Raw genomic sequence first — 23,374 nt, forward strand, 5'->3', positions numbered from 1 at the left:
AAGGTGACCTTCTGAGCGTCGTGTTTGAAAAAATATCTTTGACAGACTATTCAGTGTAATTCTAATTTAATCTTATACATTTTTCGAAATCATGTAACAGACTACATCCGTACAATTTGGTATCCTCCTTTTAGCGGCTACACACTTATCGATTAAAACGCAACATATGGCCTATACTGTAAAGACAAAGAGTTCACTATATGCATGTGCATATTTGTGCATTCATTATTAAACTTAACACAACGACTTTGAGGACAGGTATAATTGGATGCCCATTATATGATACACAACTTATGGGCCGGATTGTATAGAAATGCCCAGGACTATTTTGTCAGTAAGTCCACCCCTGAGGTTTATAATGTGCCATGTTTACTAATACTAATATAGATTATAATTACTAAAACAGTTTATTGAAATAAATGTGTATGAAATGGAAAACAATACATTTTTATAGAATAAATAGTTTTTATTTTGTAACAGAATAAAGATGCAGAGAGAGAGAGAGAGAAATTAAGAAAAGATGCTAAAAACACTAATTCATAAATGTAAGAGCCATTATATAAATTGAAGTCAGTAATACTGGAGTCGTCTAACTTGAAACGTTGTAAATGTTGTCAAAACTATAATTGCAGTTCAGTATCTGAAGCTAATGAAACAATAAAAACATAATTAATGAATTAATTAATGAATAAACAATAAATTGGAAGAATTAATGAAAGTAAGAAAATTAAATAAAAAAAAAAGAGTTTTAAATTAATGAAAGAATGAATTGATAAGTGAATTACGTATTCAATCAAAGAATCAATTAGCTGTAAATCCATAAATCTTTTTAAAAAGACAATCAATCAAAGTTTTGTATAGTATTAAGTTCCACATGTCTGTCATATCCTTGCTGTGTTCTATCGTACCTTATATGTTACAGACTTATCTTATATGTTACAGACGTATCTTATATGTTACAGACGTATCTTATATGTTACAAAGACGTATCTTATATGTTACAGACGTATCTTATATGTTACAGACGTATCTTAAAAACAGAAGTAATTACGTCCTACGCGTATCAATGTCTAGATCTGATCATGCATGTTAATTATAGATTTAAACTCTAAGTCATTAGCTTTCCTGGCTAAATCAGACAACCATGCTTTAATTGCACTACGTATAGTTGTACGAATTTCTTCTACCTTACGGAATGCACTTTATTCTTGTGTTTTTCTGGGTAATTTATAAGGTTGTGTTTTTGTATTTGTTAGTTATGTTTCTGTGTTTTATGTATTATTGCTACTTTACTTTTAAGTCTTTTCTCCTGAAGACTCTCAAGTTTAGGGATATTACTAATGGTGTTACTCATGTGACTGTTAATTTGTTTTAAATTCCATGGCTCTATGTTAGGTCTGTTTTATTTCGTATTTTTTTCTATCAAATTCTTAGTCTACCCAGATGATACCAAAGTTTACCTGAGACAGAATGCAGGTATTCTTGAAGTCAGACTTGGTCTTCACGCGATAAGAACACTTGAGAGTGTCACTGGTCACAAGGGCTGTGGAAAAAGTTTTACAATTATGCATGGTGTGAGTAGTTTAGACTAAGAAGTATGGTGTGAGTAGTTTAGACTAAGAAGTATGGTGTGAGTAGTTTAGACTAAGAAGTATGGTGTGAGTAGTTTAGACTAAGAAGTATGGTGTGAGTAGTTTAGACTAAGAAGTATGGCGTGAGTAAGATGCTAAAGTGACTAAGCTAGAGGAAGAACACGGAAATTGTGAATCGACAGAATAAAGAGAATGCTATGTTCAGAAAAAAAAAAAGTAAAGTAACCCCCTCAAACCTTTCAATCAATCAGATCGATGTCAAGTTCATCAGATTCTATGGATGATGTTTAACGACAGTGCAATGTGGCCCGCACAAGGACTCAGGGGCACTCTTAAAAGCCCAAAATTCAAAAAACCTAATCTTCATTGTGATTCAAAAAACAAAAAGTCAGATCTATATAAAGATCAACTGTTTCTATGATCTATGGTTAACGAGAATGTCGTGCGGCCAGCACAACGACTGAAAGATCCCTACAAATCCCAAAATTTAAAATTCTAGTCTTCATCGTGATTCTCTCCCTGGACCCCTCGATCAGGAAGCGAAGCGCATTACCACTCAACCATCCTGGAGAATACTACATGAAAATAATATTTGATGTTGTCAAACCTCCCACCATGCCAGAGATCGTCTGAGACTTTTGAACTCAACACCTCCGAAAGAGGCTTAAGAACTTGATCAGAGAATAAAATAATAATAATAATGAAATATTTTAACTATTCCAGAAAGTTTAATATCGAGGGGATTGTAAAGCGAACACAATGAAAGGCAATTTATTTTGTACAAACAATGAAAAGAATTTAGCCGCAAATTCAAAGTGAAATTCGACCAACGAAAAATGTTAGCCGCATTTTTTCCGGAATCAGTTCAAACCTACTACTTGGTAAAATTGAACTATCTCATCTACATGAAACAGAAAAGTATTACAACAATATGTAAAGTATAGCTTCCCTTTTAGACCTTCACATCTATAGGGCAGTGTTACGTGCGCATCTTAGTGTGAATGTGAAATGGTGAGAATGCGTGTTGAAAGAAAGGGAGAACCAAAATGGAGGAATATGAACAAGAAAGTGTTTTCAGTATTAATAAAGAGTAAAGTATTTATAAACTGTGATTTGTCGTTTTCATGTCTAAAGAGTCTCATCCAATATGAAGACGTAACAAGTGGCGCCCAACGCAAAGGTAACCCACGTATCCCTCTATTCACAGGGGATCTCCTGTCAGCAGACAGTAGAGATAGTATAGTCTAGATCTAGAGACAGGAGAACATTCGATTCGATATTATTAGTAATCAACTATGGCGGACAAGGCTGAGGTAGCAGCGTTGAAGGAAGAGGGAAGGTTGTTGGAGCTTGAAGGGGCAGAACTAAGAAAATACGTACAAGAAAGGTTAATGGAGAGGGAGAGATTAGCGATGGAAAGAGACAAAGAAAAGGAGAGATTAGATAAGGAGGACAAAAGAGAAAGGGAAAAAGAAAAGGAGAGATTAGCGATGGAAAGAGACAAAGAAAAGGAGAGATTAGCGATGGAAAGAGACAAAGAAAAGGAGAGATTAGAAATGGAAAGAGACAAAGAAAAGGAGAGATTAGATAAGGAGGACAAAAGAGAAAGAGAAAAAGAAAAGGAGAGATTAGATAAGGAGGACAAAAGAGAAAGAGAAAAGGATAAGGAGATAGTAGCAATTGAAAGGGAAAAGAAAAATGAATTGGTCGCCATTGAAAGAGAAAGATTAGCATTTGAAAAAGAGACAGCAGAGAAAAAGTTAAAAACAGACCAAGGAAAAGAGAATGATAAAAGAAAGAGTGACTATACAGGGAATAAACTGGCAAAATATAAAGGTTTGATATTCAACGAAGACAAAATGGACATAGACATTTTTTTGAAGAAGTTCGAGATAGAAATGAGAGAACTGGAGTACCCTGAAGACAAATGGACATTCTTATTGTCGAGATCATTTACAGCGGAGGTGCCTTCAAAAATATGTATGAACCAGGGTAACTACAGTATTGTGAAAGAACAACTACTTAGAACTTTCGGGAAAACAGAAGCTTTCTATCGCCAACAGTTTGTTAATTGTGAGATAGAAATAGAACCAGAGGATGACCCGCAGACCTTCTTGGACAAAATGAGCAGCCATTTCGATAACTGGATAGAAACCGCTGAGGTAGAAAAAACCTTTGACAGTCTTAAGACATTTCTCATGCTGGACAAAGTGATGTACGAGTGTCAGGAGGAATTAAAAATATTTCTGTTGGAGAGGAAACCGAAATCCATAGAAGACATAGTAAGACTGATAAGGGCTTATAAAGTGGCACATCCCGAGAAGAAATTATCTAGAGGCAGTGATATAGAAGAAATAGTTGCCTTTAACAGAACATGTGAGACACAGAATAACTCTCACAGAACAAGGGAGACACAGGATAGACAGTATAGAAGTGGTATATATATGAAAGACAAAATGATAGCCGCAACGGAAGATATCAAGGAAACAGACAGGAAAGAAAGGACTGGGAGAAAGGTAGAATAGAGCAAGGCTTATCATTGTCATCTGATTCTGGAACATTGGAGATTTTTCAGACATTCGTAGGGAACAAGGCAGCCAAGACCATCAGGGATACTGGGAGCACTATTATTGGAGTGAATAAGAATTTAGTGGAAGACCATGAATATACAGGCGAATCTAGGAAGTGTGTTATGTTTAATGGGAATATTGTACAATTACCGATTGCTAAAGTTAGTATAGACACACCGTATGTTAAGGGGACAGTGGAAGCTTGTGTTGTAGATCAGGGTGAGATAGATTTAATTATTGGGAATATTCATGGGGTGAAAATATGTTCAGTAAGGGAGATTGAGAATTGGAAGAAATATTATGGGATAAAGTCTACGCGAGGTAGAAATGGGGATGTGGAAGAAGACATAAGATCTCATACATCAGATGACATGGGTAGCAGAGAACACGAGAAAAAAGAATTAACAGATAAGGTAGAAAGCAATGCAATAGGAATGGGTCCAAATCAAAGTAAAGTAAGGCAATCAGTGGTACAGGGAAAGCGATATAAGCCCACATACAGACGTACAAATCCATACATCTTATGCTTTAATTGTGGGAAAAGGGGGCATATTAGATCACAGTGTCAACAGTTAATTAGAATTAAGGATTCAAGGTACAATAGTGAAGAGGTGTATACGAGAAAAGAGAGGGATATTAGCAGCCTAGAAAACAGTACAGTTAGATCATTAGGTAGTAGAATCACAATGGGACATCATTGCAAAGGAGGGAAGCGGAAAGGATGGCATGTCAATAATGTTAGAATTATATAGATATGATTAGAAAAGGTAGGAATGATGGACATTATTTATTGTTCTATTCTACAATGAATAAATATATGTGTAATGAATTGAATATTGTTGTTACAATATGCATGGAGCAAGATAGACTTTGTTTGTTAACTATTTGATTACGACTGGAATGATGGTGTTTTGTACAGGCATACAATTATGAGTGGGGAGTTGTATTGATAGAAATATGATTACTTATAGATAAATGTTAACAGAAGTGGTTTCAATTGCTCATAATAACAGTTATTATTGTGATGAATATAATTGTTATTTCATGTTGGGATTGTATTGGTATTAACATGACATTGTGTTTGATTTTGTTTAGTTATTACATTATGGTTTTATATGTTACCGATTTTTTTAACTTGGAATAGTCTGATAATATATTCAGTGATTTGTATTTTGGACGTTCGATGTGCATCGAACTTGTTAAACAGGGGGGGTGTTACGTGCGCATCTTAGTGTGAATGTGAAATGGTGCGATTGCGTGTTGAAAGAAAGGGAGAACCAAAATGGAGGAATATGAACAAGAAAGTGTTTTCAGTATTAATAAAGAGTAAAGTATTTATAAACTGTGATTTGTCGTTTTCATGTCTAAAGAGTCTCTTCCAATATGAAGACGTAACAGGCAGATAATGTTAGGGTCATCTGTTTCTATGGCCAACAGTCAAATAGCAGGGTGTCACGTGGCCAGCACAACAACCATTCACCTGTACTTTTTCCAACTAGAGTCATTAGAGTTGGGTGGACACAGGGGGATCCTTAAAAATCAATCCAGAATTTTAAAATCCCAGTGTTTACCAAGATTCGAAGCCACGACTCCAGGTTTGGAAGCCAAGCGTTTCAACTCTCACTCACCACACTCCCCCCCCCCCCCCCCGCAACAATGTGTATACGGATTGATGTTTTTTAGAAGTATGTATGTAGTGATACAATAGTAACCACTATCCAACTAGTTTATCTGACTGAAGGTGAAACAAATTATTTACCTTCCACCGAGGTGACCACCTCGTATCTGCCTTGGGTCACTCCAAAGGTTATCATGCCTTCGTGTATCACCACTGTAATGTCAAGGTCACCAGTAGCATTCTAAATTAAATAAATACAAACTATGTTAAATCAAATTGCAAAGAGAGGGAGAAGTTTTGATGTTTCGTTTCGTATTTTTGTTTCTGAATTGCCAACGTTTTGTGGTACAACATTCTGATGAATGTCTTTTGATGTCAAGGTCAAATTAGGGATGACTCACCCTCCACAAGACAGCTGCCTGAGACTTGTTCTGCTTGTTGCCCAAGGCGACGTTAATTGTGTCCATGTCTCCCCAGACCTTCAGTCCAACGCATCCTTGACATTGAGACTCTGGAGTGGACACGACTTGAAAGTGTGGTGATGAAAGACTCAGTCTAAACAACAAAAGATTTGGTTTTCAGACAACAATGGACAATTAGAAATAAGTTTTATGTTCAGGCTGCAGGTCGCTATATCAAAGTAGATAAACTTTATACACACACTAACCACGCCGGATATTAGGAATTAGATGGCCAGAAAAAAAAATAGCTACTGTCAATTCGTGGGAGAGAACAAAAGCCATTAACTCAAGACATCAAAAAAAAAAAAACGAAAGTGGAACTGGATAGAACACACCCTGCTAACAATGTTGCAAAGGAGGCACTTGATTGGAAGGAAAGAAGAAAGTGGGCAGACCCAAGCAAACCTGGAAGCGGTCAGTCATCAGTGAAGCTGAGAGCAGATGAAGAAAGCTGCTCAGAACCGAGTTCGGTGGAGAGGAGTGGTTACGGCCCTATGCTCCCCTTGGAGTGCACAGGATTAAGTCAAGTAAGTCACACACTAACCAGAAACACTTACAGAGCTTTTGTAAATGTGGGGCAGAATTAGCATGTACAGGTTTTATCTCAAGATATTCTCAGAACTTGCGATATATAGGGCAGATAATGAAAAGCTCAGGGCTCGCAAACACCTTCCTTCAAGGAACAGTACCAGTAAAAAGAAGACAGAAGAAGCGATGGGAAGACACCATCAAATAATGAGCAGGCCTGTCACTGAATGAAATTCTATCCAAGGCAAAGGACAGAGAGAAATGTAGAAAAACGGTTGACAGATCTTGTGTGGTTCCCCAACGGTTCAACGGACTAAGGAATAGGAATATATTTCTATGGCCGACGGTAAACGAGGAAGCCATGTGGCCAGCACAATGACCAACTAATGCCAAGCACCCATAATAGTAGGGTGGAGAAAGGGAGATACTAAATTTCGTGAAATTCAAATTCTAAGTCTTTATCGAGACTCGAACACAAGACACTTCGTTTTCTAAGCCAATCTTTTGACCACTCATCTGGAGCAGATCTTATCTAATCTTATATATTACAGATGTTACTCAAAAAAAAAAAAAGGAAGAAAATAATTAAGTCCAACGCATTTCATGTGTCAATCTAGTCTAATCAATCACTTAAACTTAAACTCTGCGAAGTCGTTAATTTTCCTGGCTGAATCAGGCAACCCATTCAATTCTCTAATGGCATTAGGGTAGAAGAAACAATTGCACAACTTTGGTTTATCATACGGAATACGAAATCTACCTCTATCTTTGTGTCTTTCAGAGTATTTCACTAGGTTTTGTTTTTCTATTTGTAAATTTATGGAATGTCAAAATATATTAAAACAAACTCAATAGTATTAAAGAAAAATCCTACATCAGATTTATTGAAATGAAGCATTGTCTTCCATTCATATTGTTAAGAAAAAATAAATAAAAATAATTTACAAAATATTTATATATAAAAAAAAAAACGGAATTAAAGTTTTAAATAATTCACTATTTCTATTCCTCACAGTTTTTCTCACTTTCCATTCTTCTTACGTAAGATCAGCAAATCACTTACGAAAATTTGATAGTCACCGCAGACTTCTCAAAGGTTCGCCCCAATGCAGGCACTTGGTAAACCTCTTCAGCACAATCTTCACTTATATTGGTCTGGAAGTATGGTGTGCAGCCTAGGAAAATATACACATTTGGAAAAGGCCCACATTGGGAAGCATTTTCAGATTGAAAATATGTACACATTGGGAATATTTTCAGGTTGAGAAGATTGAGAACATGTACAACATAATGCACAAATTGTGAATATGTTCAGATTGGAAAAATGTTTAGATTGGTAATCTGTACACATTGGGAATATGTTCAGATTGGGAATATGATCAGATTGGGAATATGTGCAAAGTTAATGTACAGATTTGTAATATGTTCAGATTGGTTATATGATCAGATTGAAAATATGGACAAATATAGTGAACAGGTTGGGAATATGATCAGATTGGAAAGATGTACACATTTGACATCTACTGACTGATTTTTACGCATCAATAAATGACTTGACTATGTATAACCTTGCAACTATTTTTTAGGGCAAAGGAAAGTTCGTAGACGTTTTTAATTTGAAAGTTTTCAATAAAAATTGCCAATTCCTACAGTGTTTATTTAATATGAATTCTGGAAATTTCGCATCTATATCGTTACTAAACATAGTCAAGAAATCGCGCAGAAATCTACTGACATTGACATTTCATAAGCTCTTACTTGACTTGTCATGGTACTGGTCATTTAATGTCTTGACATTACACCTACAGTCCACTATGTTAAAGTCAGCGTAGATGCAGGACACTGGATAGTAGCCTAGAGTTTGGGTCAGCTCCAGAAATGAGTTCCTATTGTCCCAGGCGGGTACTTTCTTACACACGCCTGAAGTACAAAGAGTTGTGTTAAAGATGAGGAGCTTTTAGAATTTTGCCTCCCCTTTAAGAATAATACACCACACTTCATATAAAATAAAAAAAAAGTTATTGTAACATATAATTAGTATTAATAAAGTTATTAGTTGAAATTAATGGTCATCAGGGTATAAGGTCATTTATCAAATTAGAAGAATTATGAGAATGGTTCGGAAGTGATATAGATCGTCTGCAAATTTGTAATTGCGACACGGCCATAATTTATTGTTACAGGGATTTTATGCTAGTATATATTTATAAATCAATATATTTGTGATTATCTTAATAACATTTAAGGATCTTATTAGTGTCTTGTGTTATTTGTTTCTAAATTGTTTCGTATGTTCTTCCAGAGTTGAAGGTAATCATCATAGTCCAAGCCTCCCGCTGTGTGTGTGTGTTGCATGTAATTTATAAAGCGTTGTCAACAAACGTAGTGTAGTCTCAAGGCGCCATCAGAACAGACATGACAGGAGAATTAACATTATATGAAATCTAATTATCTTTTGAACATAAATGCCTTAATGTTCATCTTGAATGTATGGAAATGGTGGTTTGGCTGAGCAGAGTGGGGAATGAGTTCCAAACCTTTGGTCCATACATTGATCTTTTGAAAGAAAAACGAGGCCCAACTAGAGTCCATGGAGCGTAGGCTTTTCTGTGGGATACATTTTTTGTGACATACAATTTGTAACAATTTTTCTGCCCTTTTTTATTACCATAATCTATATGATCATTTTTGTTTCTTAAACCTCGTTTAACTGTATAAACATAATTGTATGTAATAGACTTTTATTTTGTGAATGCAATGCAAAGAATGATTATAAGATATTGACCTAACAATGAAGTCCTATCTCTATCACATTAAGCACGGCTCTTGTTTAACTTACCGACTCCGTCACCGCAAGAGCTCTCAGGACCGCACTCCAGGTCGGCATTGAGGCTCAAGGAGCATCCAACTCCTGGGACATAACCCACGTTTTTCGGACAGCATTTGGGAAGTGACCTTCCCTTGTCGCATGCAAAGTAGCCTCGCTTGTTGGCTTCCATAGGGTACGTCATCACACCGTCCACTTCAGTGAGTGAGTTGTCCCATGGAGATCCTTGCTCACACCCGCCTTGACATTGATCTGTTTCAAATTAAAACGTTAAAAACTGATATTCAATTAATGTTTTATTAAATGGCATTTAGTGCTGTTCCAATGTCTAAAAAGGAATAATATCATCCACCCGCCCCCCTTTTATTTTATTTGTTTTTCACGAACAAACGCGAAGAAAAAAAAAGAATAAACAAGGAATTACCGAATGCCGTAAACTGAACTTTGTAAACAGACGGCACACAGTGTTCAATATAACAACCAGTAAACAAAATATATTACACCGCAAAAGATTGTCATAAAATTACAAACATTGTGGAAATTATTGGCACTTATTTATCGGACTCAGTCTCTGATACACATTCTCTAAGACACAAAAACTCTCAAACATAATGCAAACAAATGTACAAAATGTTAAGAATGGAAATACATATACCAAACATTAAAGTAGGAAACCATTCCTTATAAAGGGGACAGTAACATTTATATTCAATGTATCATTATTTATTTGATTGTCTCCCTTAACATGGTAATGATTATGCTTTCAGCTTCCTCCTATCCGACTCATACATAGATCCATCTAAGTAGATATTAAATATAACTTGTGTACGTTGTTTTGAAGGCTATTATACTGAATATTTCAAATACACAGACTCTGATACACACAGAACCAAATACTGAAGCACATTTCTGTATCTTACCAAAAGGACACTGAACTTTCCAGCTTGGTGCACATTCTGAAGTATTCTGGTTCCAGAACTCTCCGAGAGGACATCGCCTAATGACCACTAGTGTCTTCTTAGAAAGCTCACTGTAGTAGCACTGGATGAGCTATTGAGTTGAGTAAGAATTCTATTACATTCTTTGGTTTTCATTTAAACGGTGCGTACAATTCACTTAAAATGCACAATTCGACATGTGCAATAAATTATACATAAAAGTACTTAACTGAAACTGAAGATAGGAAGTGGTAAAAAAAAAATATTAAAAAAAAAACGAAACTAAAAAATTATAATTATAAAAATATACTATTATTTCTATTACATTTATTATTGGAACCAAGATGTTTATTGAGAAACATTTAGAGAGTCACATCACAACCACATTCTGCATTTAGCTGATGAAATGATATAGAATCGACCCTACTGATAGTTTTGTTATGTGTTGCGAAACTTTTTATGTTGTAGGTTGACTACATTCGTTCTTACCTTTGTACAGTCCCCTGGGTAGGGTAAAACAGCTACACCGTTGGTGAAATCGCCTCCCTTGCAAACATTTGGTACATCTAAAAATAGTTACATACCGGTACAATCATACATACATAAAGGTACCATTCAATTTAAATACAATAACTATATATAAACTATTCATTAAAGGCACAGCCTAGTCTAGTATACTACTTCCACAAACCATTTTAAAACAATTTAAAAAAAAACTCGTAGATATTAATTTCTGGTGTGGTTCAGAGCTTCACAGGGGTTTACATCTATGTTAATCGCTTTTAGATCCTTTTGATGATATCCACAGAGCGGAGTAAGTGAGGTGGTCACGTGGCCAATTGTCTATGAGTTCATTGTACTCATCTTGCTTTAAAAAACTATTTTTTATAAGAAATTTGAGTATTTGACAAGAGAAAAAAAGTGTATACTCACACTGATAGTTGACTTGTAATTCTTGAATGACTGAAAAATATATACGAGTAAAATGTCTTCTATAGGAGTTTCAATTGAATTTATTTACAAAGTGTATAATAACTCACTCCGTCTGACTGTCCGTCTTTTGTCTGTCTGTGACATTGTGTTGATGGCAACACACGAATAAATCAAACAAATTAACCATTTTTACGAAATGAATTAGTCGTAATTATTTACTTTTTGAGGGTTTCTCTGAAGCGCTTTCTTTGACCACCTTGCGAGCGATTTCCTTCGCTTAGTTGGCCATATAAGAGTCGTTACGATGTCCCTTTAAAGCGCACCCAGACATACCAGCACAGCCAACGACCCATGATAATAAGCAAATTTTATGTTAAATATTTTATTTGTTTCACTTCAAAATGGTCAAGTTCATCTTGTTCTATTGAAGATGATTTTAAGTGGAATTCTTTCCGAAATACATAGGCCTACGCCCCATGTGTCTCGAAAGTCTCTCACGCTTCTCTCTCGGGCCCGTCTGGTCTTCTGATTTCCCATTGTCTTTTTAATTAGCTGCGCTCCTATTAAGAAAGGGTCGTCCAAAGAAAAGCTGACTGGTTAACATAAAGAAGTGACCGGCCTCTCTCTTGATATCCTGCTTAGAGCAGCTGCTGACAGGGGAGAAGTGGATTTGCTAATGGCGAACTGTCACAGCACCCCTACGGCGAAAGTCAAGGGACAGGTGAGAGAGGAGATCTTTTATATTGATGAAATGTGCTCTGTAGACACCCAATTAATGCATTTCTGCAGCTCTGACTTCCGAAAATAACGCTGGCTACAGGGACGAGTACAACCTTCACTTAGTCTTGGGAAGGGGTATGGTAGGGCGCTAAGAAATAACAAGTAAAAAAAGTAAAGTTTCCCTTTCAGACCTTGCGATGTATAGGGCAGATGATGTACAGGTCATCTGTTTCTGTGGCCCACGGTTAACAAGGGTGTCATGTGGCCAGCACAACGACCAACAGCATTTACTTTTCCCCAACCAATGACAGGTACCCACTAAAGCTGGGTGGACTCAGAGGCGCCCAAGTATCACGAAGTTAAGAATCCCAGTCTTCATCAGGATTCGAACCTGGGACCTTGGTTCGGAAGACAAGTGCTTTACCGCTTAACCACCGCGCCTCCTTATTAACAAGTACTTGTGATATTTTACTTTTTCTTGGCTTTGGTGGGAAGTCAGTTTTATTTTTCAAGAAAAAGTATTTGTTTTATTCATACTTTCACGGAAAATACATCCATTTGTAGCAGGACATAAAGACTAGATCGTGATCTTGCACAGAAGATATTAAATGACCTAGGGGCACACAATAAGTGAAAGTAGCTAGGGCCCTCACCTGTGCATGTTTTATTGAGCAAGGGAGACAATATCTCATCCAGAGTGGTGAAGTTATCTGCCAGCAGCACGAGCTCGGGTCTAGTAGACAGCGTCTCCAGCTCGCTGAGGTCTACAGAGTCTGCAATGCCAACAGCGAACATGGTGACATCTGACGCTTTCAGCTTCAAGGCCGCTTCTTTGGCTGACAATAAGATAAGAGTACAAAATAAAACAACTGAAACATTATCTTTATGTATTCTCCATAATAAATTTAAAGATACGGTACAGAACATTGACATTGCGAAAAATAAGGATGGCTGCCTGGTCGTGAGGTTTGCGCGCTGGACTGTCGTTCGGATTTATCGACGGTCGAGGGTTCAAACCCTGCCCGCTCCCATCCCCCGTCGTCCTGCGGGAGGTTTGGACTAGGAAGTAAACTATCTTCAACTCTGAAGGAACATCCGAAACATGTAAAACATTTTACAAACAAACAAACAAGCTGTTTTGCGTCATCCATAAATTTTCTGTTAACGTCAAGACAAGTTATACCAAGCTTAGAGGGGGCTATGAACGAAAAGGTTCTGAATTTGCATGTTGCTTCAACATGGGTGTAACCGTACGCAGGTGCATTTATTCGTGTCAATTACTTCAAAAAAAATTGTATCATTTTCCCCATTTGTACAAAGCTTTTATCTTTTACCTCTGTCGGGTAAAAAAGTTTGTACACTTTATTTCTTCAACACGCAACGTCGGATCAAGTTGAAATTGTGCACAATTAGATCATATAACTGACAAAGCAAGAATCAATCTGAAAAAATAACAAATAAGTTAATTAACTATTGCTAATTAATTATTTTGTTGGGTATCGAACAAGGGAAAGAAATTTTACTTGACAGATGTGGTGGTATAAGTTAAAATAGTCCCTTTAGTCTTTGTGTAGAAACTTAGGCCGTCGCTTAAAAGTGTGAAACTAACAATAGATAACTATGAGACTTATTTCCATAAGCACTTCCCTGGCACAACGGTTAGTGAGGAGGCTTGAGGCCTCAAGCTCGAATTCAGGTCGTACAACATACAAATAATAATTCTTGCTATCAAATGAACATGGCGGCATTTTGTTGAAGTAAATGAAACTGAAAGATTGTACATTTATCCACAGTTGACGTATACAACCCCCAAGTTAACTAGTTATCTTAAACTAAGCACAATTTCATAGAACAGAATATAGACCTTACAGCCTGGTTGGCATTATTACTGTGATCATAAAACAACATCAAACATTAATTTAAGATCATTTTAAAATTATTTCCGAAATTAACCTAGTTTAATCGTAAGCATTTAAAAAAAACATTCTAGATGTTATACTCCTGTAATGTACTTACTACTAGATTTAGTAATTATATTTTCGACTTTCAAATACTTGTATCAGCCATCTGATAACAATTTATAACAACACAATGGATGCTTATAATCTATAATATGAAAGCATGATGTGGGGGATTATGTACTTTCTTTCTAAGAAATCCTTTATCATTGTTACTTTTAAAGACTGATCGTACTTCGGTTGAGTGCAATAAATACACAGATACAAACATGTTAACCTCTTTTACAACACAAAATGTTTATTTAAGTAAGCACAAAACATTACTACTTTATTGATAAGAACAGTACACTTTCATATTCAATGGAAAATTTCCCATTCGCTCAGAAAAAATAATAGTAGAATTCATATTTGTACAAGGATCATCGACTCTCATTGATTAAAAATTCATTTATAAGACATAAAAATTCACTCTGATATGTCAGCTAGTAACCTCCCCCCCCCTTTTTTAAAAAAAAAAACAACAACCTTTTACATGAATATTTTGGTTTCTATAATAATCAAAGTTATTGTCTAAGAGAAATCTTAAATTCAAGCGTCTGGTTCGGATGGAATGCAAGCACCTGTGTAATGGACGTGGACATTCACGTGCCTGCAGCTGGAAACAAAGGACAACCAAATGAACATGAACAATTTCTGAACAAAGTTTAACATTTCTCGTTGTGCCACCATAAAACTTGTTTTGTTTGTCATGTGTGTTTTTCGTGTTTGTAAATTTTTGAAACTAATCTGAATAAGTATAGGCACTCCTAGCTGAAAATATTAGTATTGGAAATGAGAGTATTTGTTGAAAATGTAGATACTCTGTATGGAAACATTCTAACACATGTAGTGTATGCTATCTGACAATAGGTTATGAGTTTCTGGGTGCTTGTCTGTTATCATCTTACTCAACTATAATTAGAAGCAGGAACAGAGCAGCGATTGGTTCCCATGATGACCTGCTAACTAATGTCAACAAACACAGACTAAAGCTCTATGGCCATATCACAAGGTCCTCAGGCCTCGCAAAATCGTCCTTCACAACAAAGTTAAAGAGGAAGTCGGACAAAGATAAGATAAGATAATTTTATAGATCCAATCATATGGAAATTCAGTTTGACTACTATTGACAGAGGAGCCTGAAGATCCCGAAATTAAAAACCTTAGTCTTCACCAGGATTCGAACCCCGGACCCCGGTTTAGAAGTCAAGCGCTTTACCGCTCAGCCACCGCGCCTTAATAAGACACAGAAACCCTGCTGTCTTTCTTAGTGCATAAATGTCGCCATACAGGTCGAGAATTTTTGGTTTTCCAGATACGGAGATCAATAAGTATGTTTATTTTAGTATTTTTTAAAAGTGAGTTGTATTCAATTGTTTAACATCTTATTACTTGTATTGTGTCTAATTGAAAGATGTATATACTGTCAACAATTTAAGCTTATTTTTATATTAGAAAAACAAATATTTGAGTTTTATCCAGGTTCTGCGTTAAAAAAATGAATACGACTACAACAGTTTTGTTAGACTAGTAGTATGGAGCTAAAACCCAATTACGTCACAAAGAGCTGTCGGCAAAGGGGCGCCATTAATCTAAACATAAATTTGCCGATTGTTATAAAAAAAAAAAAAGGTATGAAACTTAAAAGAAAATTGAGTAAGTGTCACACTAAAAACTATGGATAAAACTAACAAAAATAACAACCTATATAATACAAATATGTCCCCCCTAGAGCACTCATGGTCAGTGAAGCGGAGCACAAGTAGCAAGGTTACACCTAACGAGTAGGACTAAACTATTTAATCACCCATCCATATAACGGAATTCAGGTGGCCGAGTGGTAGTGCGCTTAGCTTCCAAACCGATGAGTCCTGGGTTAGAATGTAGATAACGATTGGGATTTTTAAAATTTGGTATCTATAGGGCGCCTCTGAGTCCACCCAGCTTTAATGAGTACTTGACATTAGTTGAAGAAAAAGTAACGGCGGTTGGTCGTTGTGCTGGCCACATGACACCCTTGTTTACCGTGGGCCGCAGAGACATGACATTTACAGCAAACAGCTCATTAGATCGCAAGGTCTGAAAAAGATCCTTAACTTTTAAAAAAAAATTATCAACATCGCACCGATTCTAACTATCCAGCATTTGTAGCCAGTTGTTACTCACCCCATACTCCCACCCCTCCCTATCGGTTGATACACAGTAATTGGCTTGTAGCTCTTCGGTTCCTTATTGAACAGGAGAACTCTGTCAAATCCAGGCTGTTCTGTCCTTCAACTTTAAGATCAGAGCCGGCCTTAGTCATAGGAAAACTAGGCAGAGGCTTAAAGGAAATAACACATATGAAGAAGAACGCAACATCAACACGTCAATTTGAAAATTTAACTATATCGATATACTCCCCTGACAAATAAACCCGGGAGCAATCAAAACTCCTAAGCCAGGAGCAAAGCGCGTCCAAAATCCCTGAAACAAGGCATTCGAATTCACTAGATCTAGATTACAGATAATGCATCCGCCCGTGCAGGACTTATAAACAATTTTTTGGAGAAAAAGTTGCGAAACTTGGAACAGATCTCTAGCATAGTAGAACATTAAGAATATATTTTTACTGTCTCTACAATGACTCTATGTTTACTAGTCTAACTCTGTCTCTACTATGAATCTATGTTTACTAGTCTAACTCTGTCTCTACTATGACTCTATGTTCACTAGTCTAACTCTGTCTCTACTATGACTCTATGTTTACTAGTCTAACTCTGTCTCTACTATGACTCTATGTTTACTAGTCTAACTCTGTCTCTACTGTGACTCTATGTTTACTAGTCTAACTCTGTCTCTACTATGACTCTATGTTTACTAGTCTAACTCTGTCTCTACTATGACTCTATGTTTACTGGTCTAACTCTGTCTCTACTATGACTCTATGTTTACTGGTCTAACTCTGTCTCTACTATGACTCTATGTTTACTGGTCTAACTCTGTCTCTACTATGAATCTATGTTTACTAGTCTTACTCTGTCTCTACTATGAATCTATGTTTACTAGTCTAACTCTGTCTCTACTACAGAAATAGCCAAATATAAATTTCAGTTATTAGTCGCTTGAGATATAGACATGGATAGATTTGTAATAAATTGCGTATTTTTTTCGCTGTTTTTTTTTTTCATTTTTATTTGGTGACACCCAGTTATCTTCGCGTAATTATCCAAGACCGGCCCTGCTAGGACAGTAATGAAAAGAGATCATTAAAAGTATCAAAATACTTAAAGTTCAAATTTCTGTGTCAGCTGTATGGATACATCTATTAATAACGTCCCATGAAGATTAAGGAATGCGAGAAGTGATTTCACACAACCATGCAAACCCAGCCGCGACCTACATAGTTTGCTACATCTCATGCATACAAATCTGTTGTCCCCATACATTCACAATAAAACAATTTACTTAGTTTTGGTTCGTTTGATCGTCCGTCCGTAATAGTGATGATGATGTCAGGGGCGTCGTCCCGACCACCAGCGGCTTCTGAGAACATCTGCTCACTGGTTAGCAATTGAAGTGCCTTGTCTGTCCTCGTGCCTTGACCCAAGTATGTCACGTTCATTATGGCCTAGAGATGGACACACACATTCCTAATGAGATACATATTTTAATTATATAACAATTTACTGTAACGGTGACATAACTAACAGAATTTTTTTTTAATTCATACTTTTGGTTCACAATTTCGTCTAGGTTCGAAACTTGAACTATTTATTTTTCAAACTTTTTATTATCCTATTGAACTTAAATTTCGCGCAATAACTTAACAACACATTTTTTGAGCATTAAAGAAATGTCTCCTTATTAGTAATTGTATAAGATATAAAATGTAATTATTGAAATAAAAAACTTTCTTAATGGCTTAGTCTAAGACAACATAGTTATGTTCACTTACATTCTAATACATCGACGATACTAAAATAACTTTAATCCTAAATAAGTGAGTCATGTTTAAAAAGACATTTAAAACACGAGCAATCATAGACCATCTTCACTTTTATTAATTAGAACTAATATTAAAATAGGAAATGTAATGATAAAAAGAAAAACATTAAAATCCTTTTTTTTTAAAAAAAAAAGACAATACTCTATTTATACAACTTATTGATAACTTATTTTTCACTTAAAAATTAATGAATGTTAGATTTATAACCATTTTGTTTTAATCCACATTATATTATATAGATAAGAATGAATCCTGTTGAAGCGAATGTTTAGAACAAGTACACCTTTCAATATTCCATGACAAACTTTTAGATCTAGACTTAGAAGACAACCCGCATACTTTTCCTGAACATTAATTTATTTATTTACATTTGGCCATTCCCGAACGCGTTAGTCCTTTAAGAAGTCCCAACTGAGGGATTAAATATTGGGACTTTAGTACGCCCCTGAGTCCACCCATCACTAAAGGGTACCTGTCTTAAATTGGGAAAAAAAAAGGCTGTTGGTCGTTGTGCTGGACACCTGACGCCCTCGTTAACCCTCGGCCATAGAAACAGATATACATTTATACCATCATAGATAGCATGGTCTGAAATGGGCTACATTACTTTCTCAACTGCCAAATAGAATTGTGGAAAAAAATCAAGTGGTCGAGTGGCTAAGTACGCTTGAACTTGGCTCGGCTTGGCTACCTAGAAGGGGGCTCGAGGTTCGACACCCGACTCGGGCAGAGTTGTGTTTACTGAGCGCCTAAAGGCAGCACGGAAAACCAACTCCCCCCACTGGTCCACAAATGAGATTGGACCAAAGCGCTCTGAGCATGCTATAAGCATGAAAGTAGCGCTATATAAAAGCTATATATATATATATATATATATATATATATATATATATATATATTAGTATAATTTATGAATGTGTGATAGAAACTGATTTTTTTCATTACTGATATGAAAATAACTATGACCGTTCTATGGTTAAACGACAACAAATAAAAGTTATTTTTGAATTTAACAAACATCTTTTTACATATTGGATATAATTTGAACTTTTTATCACAGAAGCTTCTTGCCAAATTGGATTAAGATTTTGTTTTAGAAGGGATGGGGTAGGAGAGAGTTGACTGAATGACAGAAACCTTTCTGGACGTACCTGGCGCAAATCTGCATCGCTGTCGTATGCGTTAAGGTCAAAGACTTTGACGGCGTCAAGATCAAACTCAACAAGACCGAATCGGATTTCTTTGGACGACAGGCGCATAAAAGCTGCAACGTTGGCAGCAAAAGTCAGCTGTCTCTGAAAGTTGTTCGTACCAATACTTCCGGAAGAGTCCATGACGAAAACAATGTCAGCTGACTTCTCACACTGGAACGGAAGTGACTCTGGGAAAAGACAGTTTATATTTTCAATCACAATACACAATTGTACACAAGTGCGAACACACTCACACTCACAAATATAAACACGTACGGATTTTGGATGTCTGGGGACCCTAGAGCAACGAATCAGCTGAGGCCCCTATTTTTTTCGCCAAGTATTTTAAAAATTTATGACCAACCAATGAAAAATTATAATTAGCAGTAAAAAAAATGATTAAAAACAAAGTATCACGTTAACGAGTGGAACTTTTCGAGCTTTTCCCTCTTTTGTTGAGGCCCCCGGGCCTGCCCATCATCAAATTCGGCACTGCATATATATGTATATACATTTGTGCTGAATTGGCTCCCTTCAGACCTCGAAAGGACAACATGAATCATCTTATAGGTAACAAGATCAAAGCCTGGGCATTAGCTGCAGACGGAACGAGGTCGCCTAGACAGCAGTTTTATAAGCAGCCGAAGGAGCGGCTAGTGCCCTATGCAGTTGCGATGCAGGTTCTGCCGAGTTGTAGCACTGTGTGCTGCAAGCTGCCCAAGGGTCACCAATTTCTGATGGTACCTAAGGGTTGACTCCGCGAAGCTTTTCCCATGTTACTCTGTAGCCGCAACGAGACAGAAGATTGGATTCAGAGTTTTCCTTATTAAAAAGATGGGTAGCCGCTAATGACTACGAGATCTCCGGGCCGACTCTTTCTGGTTTATTGAAGTTACCAGTAACTCGCCTTTCCCGTTAGTGAGAACAGTTCCGCCGGACTCAATATCCGAGCCACATTTGAAGGCCAAGTATTGTACTGGTTGTCAAAGGCTATTTGCATGCCGTTTGAAGCATTTTAAGGGTAATAGGATGCATTGAACCATTATCACTGACGGCAAAAACCAGCCTTTAAAATGAAGTGCTATTTAAAAAGTGCAATACTGATTCGTTTCGTGCCTACAATCTTTGGTTCCGAAGGTCGACCCTCAATCTTTTACATCACAGAAAATATGACGTAAACAGATATTTCATGATTCCAGAGGCCGCGTATACAAAGGAAAATTATACACCAGAAATCATTTTTGTTTTCTCACTTTACCTGTAAACACTTCATTAAAACAAGTGACAGATGCTACCTCCGAAAAATGGCATATATATATATATAAAGCTGAAAGTAAGGCGTGTATGTATGTATGTATGTATGTATGTATGTATGTATGTATGTATGTATGTATGTATGTATGTATGTATGTATGTATGTATTATGTCCTGCATAGAAATCAAAACCGTTTGACCAATCTTGATAAAACTTGGCAGAAAGGTTCCTTGGATCTATCGAAGTTTAATGTCACTACCACTACAGGAGGGCCCTAAATATAGAATAAAAGTACCTAATTATATCTCGATTAAAAAGTGAAACTGTTTGACAAATCGGGCAAAACTGTTTTCACAGTTTTATATATTTGATATATATATATGTCGGCTGAACAGGTAAACCCATTTTGACACTCTACTTTTATTTTCTTGGCTAAATAACAAAAATGTGAAGGGTCTACTCACCTAAACATTCTCCAGTGGCGCCCCACCAGGTTCCATTCTCGCACTCACACGTGTACGCCCCTGGCGTGTTGTTACACGTGGCATTGCTAGCATTTCCACAAGGGTTTGAGGTCTGGAGACACTCGTCCACGTCTTGGCTGCAGTCCTGACCTGTCCATCCATCTCTGCATTGACACACTCCTGTCACATTGTCACATTTCACGCTGTTTTCTGGGACACATCCACAGTCTTGGGACAAGAACATGTAATAAAATGACCACATTCCAATCCTAACATTTTTCTGAAGGTGGTTTTATTGATCGGTTTGTTATTCTGTTTTTTTCCAAATTGTCTTCCCTAAATCTAACTGACTATTCCTCTGTCAATCTGTCGGCTCATTGTCTTCCGTCGCTCTGTTTGTTTGTTCGTCCTTTTGTCTGTCCGTTGTCTGACTGTATATCTGATAGTCTCATCTGTCTCTGACCTTTGTGTGACTGTATAACTAAAAGTCTAATCTGTGTCCTTGTGACCGCTGTCTGACTGTATATCTTATAGTCTTATCTGTGTCCGTCTGACCGTTGTCTGACGGTATTTCTGACAGTCTCATCTGTGTCCGTCTGACCACTGTCTGATTGTATATCTGACAGTCTCATCTGTGTCCGTCTGAACAATGTCTGATTGTATATCTGACAGTCTCATCTGTGTCCGTCTGACCACTGTCTGATTGTATATCTGACAGTCTCATCTGTGTCCGTCTGACCACTGTCTGATTGTATATCTGACAGTCTCATCTGTGTCCGTCTGAACAATGTCTGATTGTATATCTGACAGTCTCATCTGTGTCCGTCTGACCACTGTCTGATTGTATATCTGACAGTCTCATCTGTGTCCGTCTGAACAATGTCTGATTGTATATCTGACAGTCTCATCTGTGTCCGTCTGACCACTGTCTGATTGTATATATGACAGTCTCATCTGTGTCCGTCTGACCACTGTCTGATTGTATATCTGACAGTTTCATCTGTGTCCGTCTGACCACTGTCTGATTGTATATCTGACATTCTCATCTGTGTCCGTCTGACCACTGTCTGATTGTATATCTGACATTCTCATCTGTGTCCGTCTGACCACTGTCTGATTTATATCTGACAGTCTCATCTGTGTCCATCTGACAACTGTCTGACTCCAAGTATGTCAATATTATCTTCTTTTCTCTATTTTTTGTTAGTTAGTAATAGTCACACAATGTTCTACGAGTCAGTATGTGATAATGACTTACCCAATGGCTGAGTAGCCGCGACAAACAGTATGACAACACTCAGAGACAACAACAGTTTCATGCTAACACTGTCAGGTATCTCAAGTTTCAACCCCAGAACTAACTGAATGTAACTCTGACCTCTCTCAGGCAGCCAGTAGTGCCAACTGTTTCAAAAGACTTGATCTCAGAACCTATTGAAGCCAGACTTCTCCCTAAAGTGAATAGATCACGCTCTGAAAAGAGTTCATTTCTGTTTGCATTGTATGAAATAACTGGGAACTAAAAAAAAATTGGATTCTATTGAAGAAAACGAAAGTTGTGTCTGCGCATGTCACTTTTTCTAAAGACTTTAAAAGAACATTCATCACCCCCTCCCAAACGTTCTTGTTTTGACCATATTGATTTTTCAGTGAATGTTAAATACATATAGATTTTGATTAGGTGTTTGGTATTTAGTGAAGTATGAGTGGGTAGGGTGGCGTTCCCGAGCAAGAATCGGGGGCTAAAAAAAAAAAACTGATTTGTTTTTCAATATCAAAATTAGATTTACGAACTGCAGTCTGCTAAATGAACATATAATGTAGAGTAAGGAAGTTTATGATTATGCCGTTATATTAATTCTAATTCACATCAGAGGCGTAGTTAACAAAACGTGCGCCCAGGGCAAGAAACTTTATTGGCGCCCCCCCCCCCCCCCCACACATTTTCCATGAACATCACGTAGAAACACAGGCTCATAAATAAAAAGTATTTAATGATATAATACAAATAATCTTAGAATGTATTACCATCTCAAATGTCTACAATAATTTTATTGTTTTGGCTCCTCGCTGTGTGGGGCACCAGGGGCGTCGTGCCTCCCTTGTCTCCCCCCTAACTACGCCTATAAATTAAATAAAGCCACTTGAGTGTTAAATTGCAATTCTGGGAACGTAGAGAAAATGTTTTAAAAGATTTGACTCCGAAACAAAAGATCTAAAGTTTGAATTCTGGATTCCTAATTCACATTTTTTTTGACGAGCGTGACATTAGTTAGTAAACGAAATGCCA

At 36.8% G+C, this 23,374-nt stretch overlaps 1 protein-coding gene across 1 annotated transcript; it reads right to left on the reverse strand.

Moving 5' to 3' along the window:
• Window positions 1-445: 445 nt before the first annotated feature.
• LOC106070079 (uncharacterized) lies at window positions 446-22,559 on the reverse strand. Its single transcript, XM_056044458.1, has 15 exons — window positions 22,343-22,559; window positions 21,085-21,312; window positions 19,324-19,553; window positions 17,632-17,794; window positions 12,841-13,023; window positions 11,468-11,497; window positions 11,024-11,100; window positions 10,517-10,646; window positions 9,609-9,848; window positions 8,528-8,689; window positions 7,833-7,944; window positions 6,182-6,335; window positions 5,922-6,021; window positions 1,461-1,543; window positions 446-646 (listed from the first exon to the last, which is right to left on the reverse strand). Exons 1-15 carry the CDS (start codon window positions 22,401-22,403, stop codon window positions 590-592), a joined length of 2,010 nt encoding a protein of 669 aa, XP_055900433.1. The 5' UTR covers window positions 22,404-22,559; the 3' UTR covers window positions 446-589.
• Window positions 22,560-23,374: the final 815 nt, after the last annotated feature.

The sequence above is a fragment of the Biomphalaria glabrata genome, chromosome 10 (assembly GCF_947242115.1).
Source record: "Biomphalaria glabrata chromosome 10, xgBioGlab47.1, whole genome shotgun sequence".
Lineage (NCBI taxonomy): Eukaryota > Metazoa > Mollusca > Gastropoda > Planorbidae > Biomphalaria > Biomphalaria glabrata.